The sequence below is a fragment of the Nelumbo nucifera genome, chromosome 4 (assembly GCF_055504915.1).
Source record: "Nelumbo nucifera cultivar China Antique chromosome 4, China Antique-T2T, whole genome shotgun sequence".
NCBI lineage: Eukaryota > Viridiplantae > Streptophyta > Magnoliopsida > Proteales > Nelumbonaceae > Nelumbo > Nelumbo nucifera.
The window spans coordinates 4,048,159-4,057,720 of NC_142652.1; the positions used below are offsets into that span (position 1 = coordinate 4,048,159).

Genomic DNA, 9,562 nt, shown 5'->3' on the forward strand with positions numbered 1-9,562 from the left:
GCACTTATTTCGGGTTTATTTCCTAAATAGCAATAAGTGCTTAATAGCCCAAATAAGCACTTTTTTTAAGCACTCCCAAGCATGGCCTAAGTTTCAAATCCAAGTATGTCTTAATGCTTCAAATAATATAAAATTTATTTAAATTTTTAAAAAATTTAGGGATACTTTAAGGCTATGTTTGGTTTGAAGGAAAAGGTAGGGAAAGGAAGGGAAAGGTAAGGACCTTGTAAAGGTTTCCCTACCTTTCCCTGCATTTTCCTTCAAACCAAACATGGCCTAAGGGAATTTACAAGAAGTAGGGGTAGGGCTACTCAATTTCTTAAAACTCAGGGTAGTGTAAGTTTTTTGTCCAAAATATGTGTTTGTGTGCATGTGTGGTTCTGTAATGTATTTCTTGTTTTATAAAGTTGAAACTAAAGAGTACAAATACAAATATATAGACTGCAAAATCTTGTATTTTGTATTATTTCTATCTATTTGTAATGTATATATTTGTAATTGTACTCTTTCCAAATTCCAAATGGAGCATAAAGAGTAAAAAAATCTTATAACTCCTAGTTTTAAAAACACGCTTTACCCCTCGTGGTCTAATGTTATGTGTAATGAAGCATAAAATTTTTAGTTATTTGCATGGAGATTTTGACCATGGATGTTAGCTTAATTTGCTTATTTTTATTTTTAGATGCAAATTAATTTAAATGTGGATTGGTAATTGGTATGTTAGCTGATTTGTTCCAGCGTTGACCCAGAATCAAATCCCTCAACCAGCATTTGGGGGAAAATGATGCATAGCACCAAATACCCATTCCGACGCTAGGATTACAGTTTAGTCAATAAATAAGAATGGGATCGATAATTGGAAATGAGTAGACCTTGTATGTTATTAAACTAGATACACACAATACATTTGCCAATACAATAGAAGATGACAGTGTATGAAAATCTAAAATAAATAGGACCTGAGACTTTGTTTTGTTAAGCTTTCACAGTGATAGAGAAAACAGTAAACTTGAATTTGCACTTTGGCAGCTGTTTCCCTTTTGTTGACTTAATTCCTCTCTGAGAATTCACGTTTACCTCTTTGAGTCTTGACTAGAAATTTCTCTTCTCCTCAGACGTTTTCTGCCGCATAAAGTGCGCATAGACCTTGGGAATTCCATTATTTTATTCTGGCCTAGCCTAGGACAAATCACAAATGCTTCAACAAAGGAAAAACTAGAAAGAATTGTCAAACAATATAACACCATCATATAGACTCCTTTACTTCTAGATTTGCACAAGTTCTTCGAACATCTTCATGGCAGAAGCTGGTAGACCCAGAAGAACATTTATGCTTTTCCTCTCTTTCCCATGAGATAGGAACAAGATCACTTCCTTCTCAGGCAGTGCAACAGGCCCTGATAGAAGAGGCTCTCCCCATCCAAAATCTGTAGTGTGGAAAGATAACCTAGACCAAGTAGTTATAAGAAGCGTTGCAGCCAGAGAAGGCCTCTCTCTTGTTACTTCGAAATAATCTATGGCTGATCTCATGTACCCATCTGTAACCATCTTAACAGCCTTCTGAACTAACTCAACTGTAAACGACAGCGGGTTCTCCAGCAGCTCACCTGCACTGCACAGAGAATTTGTTAATACAATCCCATTTCCAAAGTAGCCTTTTGGCAGTGGTGGATCAAATCTGGAGCGCCCATCAACAGCGAAGAGGAGCTTCGTCTTTTGATCTGGCTCCATCCTTAATGATTGAGTTCGAGCTCTCCACACAAATGCAGAGAGGGCTTCGAAAGTAGTGCACTTCTCGAGAACCCCATCCTGCATCGCTTTCATCTTGATTTGTTGGAGCTTCTCAGGATCAAAGCAGAAGGACCTGTAGAGCATTTTCTCTTCGTAAAGCTTGGAAGTGTTGGATATGTCTTCTATCTCTGCGAATTCATGGTGGAAAAAATCTATCTTTGGTGGATTTCGGCTTTTGAGTATACTTCTATCTAAAAATGGTGGAACTTTTAGTGGCAAGCCTCTGGCAGTTTCACCCCATGCGTTTATAAACTCCATAGCACCAAGCCCATCAAACATACAGTGGTTAATGCCCAAGCCAAGAACAAATCCTCCACACTTGAAGGTGGTTACCTGGAACATATATGTGGAAAACAGATGTCTCTTAATTAGAAAAGGATGTTCAAGGAAAGGTCTGAATTATAATTCCTCTGGATTAATCTGATAATGAAAGCATTTTACTCCGGTATATAAAACATATATCCATTTTAGAACAAAAGCTTAATTTGTTTTCAGGACCTCCAAAAGGATGTAAAATCTGACAAGAATTAGCAATGCTAATCTGTCTAACAGAAGAAAGAAGAGTGAAGAAAGAAATTCCTAATAACATCTCCTGTGATGATGACCTCAAATTTGAACGAAACATCTAGTCAAGAAACAGAGGAGAATATACCAGGGAATGATTTGTTTCTTATAAATTCTAGATTTATCTAATATCACAGTATTTTTTTGTTTTCTCCTTAAAAATTAAAGTTGTATAGGGTTACAAATTAAAGAAAATGGCCGAGAAAGAATCCAGAAGAAATGTGACGAGGTTAAGCCCTGTTTGCATGGTTAGGTATGTGTACTTCGTAAATTTTGCTCCGGAAAGCATGTTTTACCTTCATCATATACATGAATTAGATTGGTAAAGAAAGCTTGAATAAAATTTCAATGCTGCAATAAAGGGATGCTCTGAGATGACGAACCTGAGCGACCAGTGGAGGTATCTCTAGTATGTTTTTTGCACCTGGAATGTCATAAACCAACTTTCCAAGAGTCACCGGGTCAGGTTTTGTTGTGTCCCCAATATCTTCCAGCGTGCAGTTTGCCTCCGCCTCGACAAAAATAGCACCATCCCCTGTGCAATCCACAATCAGCTTTCCCTCTGAGCTAATCGTGAGCCGCCCGGCAAGTGGATAGTAATGGACGAGAACTTTTGCCAAGGCCTCCTTAATGATGTTTGCGGCTCTCTCATTCCCCATCTCCTCCGACTTGAAGCAGTAAATGGTTCGAACAATCACTGCAATGTTTTGGTCAAGGTTCGAGAGAAAGTAGAGGCCCTTCTGTGTTTCCTCCACGGGAGGAACAAGAGTTGGTTCCCCTTGCTTTACATTAAGCTCAAAGGCTTTCCCGTTGGATTCGGCCATTGCAAAAGACTATTCAAGCTCTCTGGTAAACCTGGCAATCGAGAAAAGCAGCAATGTAGAAAGAATTATCAAAAATGCAAGTATACCAACGCATTCAAACGTACGCTGTAACAGAAGCAGATTAACGAGCTGAGAGTTGATGCATGGAAAAGTGAACAAATTTAGTAATAACGGTTCCACTGAAGTAGAAGTACCTGCAGTGCCAGTTAAAGAAGCTGGGATAGCTCTGGTTCTTCATGTAAAGGCCAGAGGGAATTATAAGGACTTTCTTCTTCTTTTTTTTAATATTCTTTCTTATGGTGGTGGAGACTGGAGAGAGCGCGGGGGACGAAGAGAGAGAAGTCTAAAACTCAGTCAACCTGATTGGGAATGACCAATGAGAGAAAGTGAAGGGGCAGGTGTTCGAACCTGATTGGTAACAAGAGTGGGGTATCTCCTCATTTTAATTTCTAGCATTTCATCATGTGGGTTGGGGTTGGTTACTTGCCGTGTAACCAAACATATCACCTATCAGAGTTGTATGAGGGAGAGGGAGAGAATGTGGGGTTTGGTTGGTGTGGTTGGCATCCCAAATCTTGGTTAGAGTTGGAGACGATAAATATTAAACTATAAATCTGATGCAATCCACAATGCGAGAGCGTGGCAGTTGGTGCTATATACCTATACGGCGTAGTTATGCAGCTCACCTAATTATAATGTTTGTTGGCAATGGCAATGGCAATGGTATAGGCGTATAGCTGCCGTTTATTTATATTGTTTGTTAATTTGCCTCAAATTCGATCAGAAATTCAACGCCATAAGGCTCACAGCATTAGCGTTTTAAGTTTTCGAATTGCTTCAAAGTTAAATTTCAATCGCGTGTAGGTCAAGAAGGTTTTTAATTAATTAGGGATGATCATGTCCAGGCTGGGTTTCCACAGAGGGGTTAATTTTGGCTGTTGGTGCTGCACGTTATAGGCAGTTCATCTATTCACGCCCATGCTTTAGTTTTTAGTTAAATTAAATTAATATGTAATTACTAATTTACCTATTATCGTGGTAATGTGACATTTCCAGAAATCCTCTCAATAGTATAGGCTGTTGGCCCCCAACAGCTAAAGTTTTTCCTTCACAGGGTATATATAACAGTATTTCAGGCTGTTCATGTCTGGCCTGCCCTTGTTTTGCAATTCGGGTCAGGTAATCACAATGTTGTAAATATGTTAAATGAATACTTAGAAACAGACCTGTTCACGGGCTGGGTTTTGGGCCCAATTTTACACTGTCTTGGGCTTGGGCTTCAGGCCAGGCCCATTAGAATTTTGACAAAAGCTAAGCCCTAGCCCTGCCCATGAACAGATCTACTTAGAAATACCCTCAGTCTATCTTTAAAAAAGATTAATACCCACTTTTGACAGTTGTCAAAATATTTACCAAATTTTCATTTAACGTGCTTACTTTGTTGTATTTACTAGATCTGGTCTCTCTTTTTCAGCCAGATATATAATATGTTTAGGCATAGGCTTACGTCAAGTTAATAAAAAATAAGTGTCCCTAAAAATTGATCCAAAACTGAAATTGTTCATCCAAATTAAAATGGGTAGAACTATGATGTAGTTAAATAATAAAATTTTTTAAACTATAAATAAATACATAAAATAAAATATAGAAAAAAAATGGTCATATAACTGATATTATATTAATCATATTAAAGAAGAACAAATATGACAAACAAGATTTTTTTTGACAATGGAAATAAAATACAAAATTTAAAATTGACAAAAAAATAAAATTGTTATCCTATGTGATATACGGTGGATCTTAAGTCAAATGTATCAAATTTTTTGTCATAATTAAACAGTAAAAATTAAAAAAGATAAAAAGACACAAAAAAATTGGAAATATACATAAAATTTGCAAAAGTTATTTAAGTGCATCTCTAATAGTCAATATTCATCGTCATATTAAACAAAAATAAGTGTGATACATAAGAATTGTTTTTATACACAAAAAATTAAGTCTTATATTTAAGGTCTTAACTCACATTCAACACTAACCTTATTCAATAAGTGTATCTCATGTTTTTTGATTTAGTCTCTCTTTACCTTATTCAATTTCACTTCATTAAGTCTTATGTTTAAGGTCTTAATTCACATTCAACACTGACCACTAGCATGGAACCTTTTACCGGGTCAAGTTTGGCTAAAACTAAGGGGATGTTCAAGAAGGTGAATGTTCTTGTTTTTCGCTTGTTTTCAAAATTGCCACGAGAGATAAAACAGAAATACCTTCTCTAACTTTGATTTTGTTTTAAGAATTGAAAATAAGATGGGTTTTCTTTCCAAATCCCTAAAAAATATGTTTTTTAAAACAAATAAATTCTTTCTTTGGATAACAAAAAACACGTATACAACCAAGGACCCGTTTCTGTGTTTTTTGTTTTGAGAGCATTCTCCACTGTGAATTGCTAGTTTGTTGCAGTTATAAAAACAATTAGAACCATATGATTTGAAAACAAATCATCTCTCAAAACAAAAAAACATGTTATTGGTGGTGTAATGCTTTTCGCTTTCAAATGTTTAAAGAGTAGAAATTTGTTTTTTGTTTTAGAAAATGTAATTATGGTGGTTCCAAAAACATAATTTGCTTTTGCAAACAAAACCATATTGTTTTCAATTCTTAAATAAAATTGAAGATGGACAAGGTATTTTTGTTTTATTGTTGATGTTGCAATGTTGAAAAACAACTGAAAACAAAAACATTCACCTTCTCCAACATAAGTTGGGATCCGTTGACCATGACACATTGCTGGCCATAGGCATCCAGCTATACATTGGGAATATCGGTATTTTAAAGTATAACTAATGTTCCTAATGTGCGGCAAGATGCACATAACCAACAATGTGTGTCATGATCAATAGATCCTAACTCCTCCAACACCCCCTTAGTTTTAGTCAAACCTGATCTAGTAAAGGGTTTCGTGTTTTCTTTTTTCTTTTTTTTTTTTTGAAGGCTTAAAGCACATTTCATTCATTCAAAAAATTGATACAAGTACAAAGAATTGCCAACAAGGCCACTCAAAACCCATATACAATTTCTCAAGAAGAACAAAATATATAAATGGATGAAGGAAAACATAATAAATTTCTGCAATCAAACAAAGATGAATTTAAAATCATCAACAGAAATAGATAAGCACAACTCCAATCCACCACAAACGACGAGAGAAATGACAGTAGAGGTTCAAAGAGCTGATAAACTTTAGTTAACTTAGTTTAATTAACTTTAGTTCCCAAAAGAGACTCAAACCATACTAAAGGGTTCCGTGATAGTTTAATTGACTTAAATACTAATTAATTGTATTCAGATAACTTTAGTAAAACTAAGATACTTACTGAAGAAGAAATCCACATATCCATTGCTCAAGAAGTAAAAGAAGAAAATTCCCATATATATTAATTATTTATTTAAATTCATAGATAAAATATTTAATTTGGATAATTAACTAATATTAGTTATAATCACTTTTAATTATTAATAAAAATTAACAGAAATTATTAACAAAGTTACATTTAACAGAAAATTCTGTTAATTATAATTAGCAGTAATTACTATCAATCACTGTTAACAGAAATTATAAAATATTGTTTGAAAATGATGGCCGTGATTCTTCTTGGCCATTTGCGCGTTGTAAAAATCCATTTTTTTTGTCGTGTATTGACCATCTAGAATCTGGAAAGACGTTCCGATCCCCCAAATATGGGTCTTAATAGACTAATAGTAACGTGTTTTGACTTTTGAGGATATTCCCACTAAACAGATAAACTAATTCCCTGGGCCGATTTGCAAGGGAAAGGGAATTGGTCCCTTTGCAAATAGCAAACCAACTATTAGTTCAACAAGAATTCCTAACCTTGGACATTACACTGCTAATTGACTCGAAATGGTTAACCAATGAATCTGTCCGCCACCCACTCCTCGAATAACAAAACAATCCACAAATGACCACAATTGATGGTTATCCCCAGAGTAAGCCTCTCATATATGAAAAAAAAAAAAATCCCTACTAGAAATGAGGGCTGTTAGAACCTAAAACTTAGAAGATACCTAAATCGTTCATCAGTTAGGTCGAAGGACACAATCACTTTTATTTAACTTTTTTCTTGTTACTATTTGGACACCTGATTGAACCTGAGGCTCAGATTGAAAAGAGCATAAATGCAAATATTTACAATGCAAATGCATACAAAATAATAAAAAATATAAGGTTTTGTAATCTATATATTTGCATTTATACTCCTTCCAAATTGAGCCTGAAGAATATTTTGGCAACATTTGTATCTTAATCTCTATTTAACTATTTTTGCCGATATGGCATCAGGGGTGATCCGGTTGGGATTTGATTAAATTTCAATGGATCTGCTAGGTGCATTGTATAATCTTGAAATCACATGCCCTCGGATTTGGTCCTCATAAAATTTTCTCTATATCGTCCTCACAGTCTTTTGCAGCCATGCATTGAAAATGTATCTTTATTTGTATGTTTTTTTTATTCATGGTGAGATATTCTCAATGCATTGATGCAAAGGGATGTGAGGACGGTCTTGTGAGGACCAAATCCAATTTCAACTTACAGCCCTATGTGATAATAGTTTTTATTTTAGAAAACAAAATCATACACACTTTGGATTAGGCCCATTTAAATTTTGACAAAGGTCCACCCTGAGCCCGCCCAAATTGCACCCAACATGTCAAGAATCAAGAACCTTGTTGATAGCCAGCCCAAGTTATTGAATTTAACTAGTTAAAATTTTCTCCACGTTGTCCAACACCCCCTTGATGGTTATGTCGAGAACCCCAACTATTCGGCCTAGGCCTTTATATTTAAAATAAAAGTCATCAATGATTGATAACCAAAAACCAACCAATGTTGTAAAAGCCATCGATGACCACGTTTATTATTTAGCTATCCTTTCCATTAATTCAAATATGCTTCAATCAATCGCATTGGCTCAGGAGTATAAATACAAAGGAGCAAAAATCAACATATGAATATTTTAGTCATTTTACTCCTTTTATCATTGGGTTCTATTAAACGCGTGTAAATGCCACTGCATCAGAAACATTAGGGGAATTGACTGCTATTAACAAACTCCAGGGTATGTTTCAACATATAATTGTCAAAAAGTTTAGGGGAGGTTTCAATAATTTATCTACACCCAAAACAAGATGATATATTTGTATGTACAAAATACAATAATTAAGGTGGAAATGTGCTATCTATACTAATATTAAAAGTGTGAATGAGAGGGTGAAACTTTTGTTTGACTAAAATATTCCAATTTTTTATTTGGTTGCTCTCTAATTATAAGGACAAAAATGTAATTTGAACAAACACTTTCTCCTCATTCAAATCCCTCATTTAGTCTTATATATCTAAGGAATTGACTCTCATTGGCATTCAATGAGTTCTATTTTTGACTAAAATGCCCCTATTTGTGAATTTAGTCCATCTTTAATTGCAAGAGCACAAAATGTATTTTGAACATTTCTCCTCATTAAGTTTTATGTTTAGGATGTGTTTAGTTGCAATGCAAATAAATTTGCACTAATGCAAAATTAAGGTAGTGCAAATGATTTGGGTTGAAATTCTGATTTATTTTTGTTTCAAAATTTACCTTATTTTATTTGATTGCAGTACAATGAAGTAAAATATGATCTGAAACAGAATGAAGTAAAAGCCAAAACAAAATTAGACCAGAATTTGCATTCTTTTCATTTGCACTCTCATACATTTGTACTATTGCAAATAAGATTGCACTTCAACCAAACACAGCCTTAGGATATTAACTTTCATTATTTCATTGAATCCTATATTAATTAACTATATTAAAGAAAAATATGTGTAACAAAGAATAAAAAGAATAATTATTTTTATTGATGATAGAAATAAAATTCAAATTCAAAACTAACACAAAAAATGGATCGAGTTGTTTTATATTTGGTGGCAACTAGCAAATCAATGTACAATTCAACATTTTCGGGTCAAATGTGTAAATACTTGATGTCATAATTTAATAATTATAAAAATTTTAAAAGATGAAAACACATAGAAGTGTAAAAAAATGTATAAAATATTTGGGCACCTCTCTAATATCATACATTTATCATATTAAAAAAATAAATATAACAAATAAGAATAATTTTTATAGATATACAAACATAAATATATATATATATATATATATTGTAGAAAATTAAGAAACATATTTAATATCATCATGATAAAAAAAAAAGTGGCATGCATACACACATACTAGTATATCAAAATGTCAATTTGAACAGTGAAAACTCCAAATGGAGAAGAATAAGAATTGTATGATTCCCCAAAAATCAAATTTTTA

The 9,562-nt window shown here is 33.9% G+C and overlaps 1 protein-coding gene across 2 annotated transcripts; it reads right to left on the reverse strand.

The window, feature by feature from the left end:
• Window positions 1-851: 851 nt before the first annotated feature.
• On the reverse strand, window positions 852-3,505 carry LOC104591785 (omega-hydroxypalmitate O-feruloyl transferase-like). Of its 2 annotated transcripts, none has more exons than XM_010250807.2 (3): window positions 3,374-3,505; window positions 2,739-3,210; window positions 852-2,124 (listed from the first exon to the last, which is right to left on the reverse strand). In XM_010250807.2, exons 2-3 carry the CDS (start codon window positions 3,177-3,179, stop codon window positions 1,267-1,269), a joined length of 1,299 nt encoding a protein of 432 aa, XP_010249109.1. In that variant the 5' UTR covers window positions 3,180-3,210; window positions 3,374-3,505; the 3' UTR covers window positions 852-1,266. The 2 variants fall into 2 exon arrangements, with proteins under 2 accessions (XP_010249109.1, XP_010249110.1); XM_010250808.3 differs by having other exon boundaries at window positions 3,284-3,420.
• Window positions 3,506-9,562: the final 6,057 nt, after the last annotated feature.

Bases quoted from the DNA above. Each gene is read 5' to 3' on its own strand.
- LOC104591785 (XM_010250807.2), bottom strand. From the start codon at position 3,179: ATGGCCGAATCCAACGGGAAAGCCTTTGAGCTTAATGTAAAGCAAGGG. The intron at 2,125-2,738 runs GTTCGTCATCTC...TATATGTTCCAG, and splicing joins TACCTCCACTGGTCGCTCAG to GTAACCACCTTCAAGTGTGG.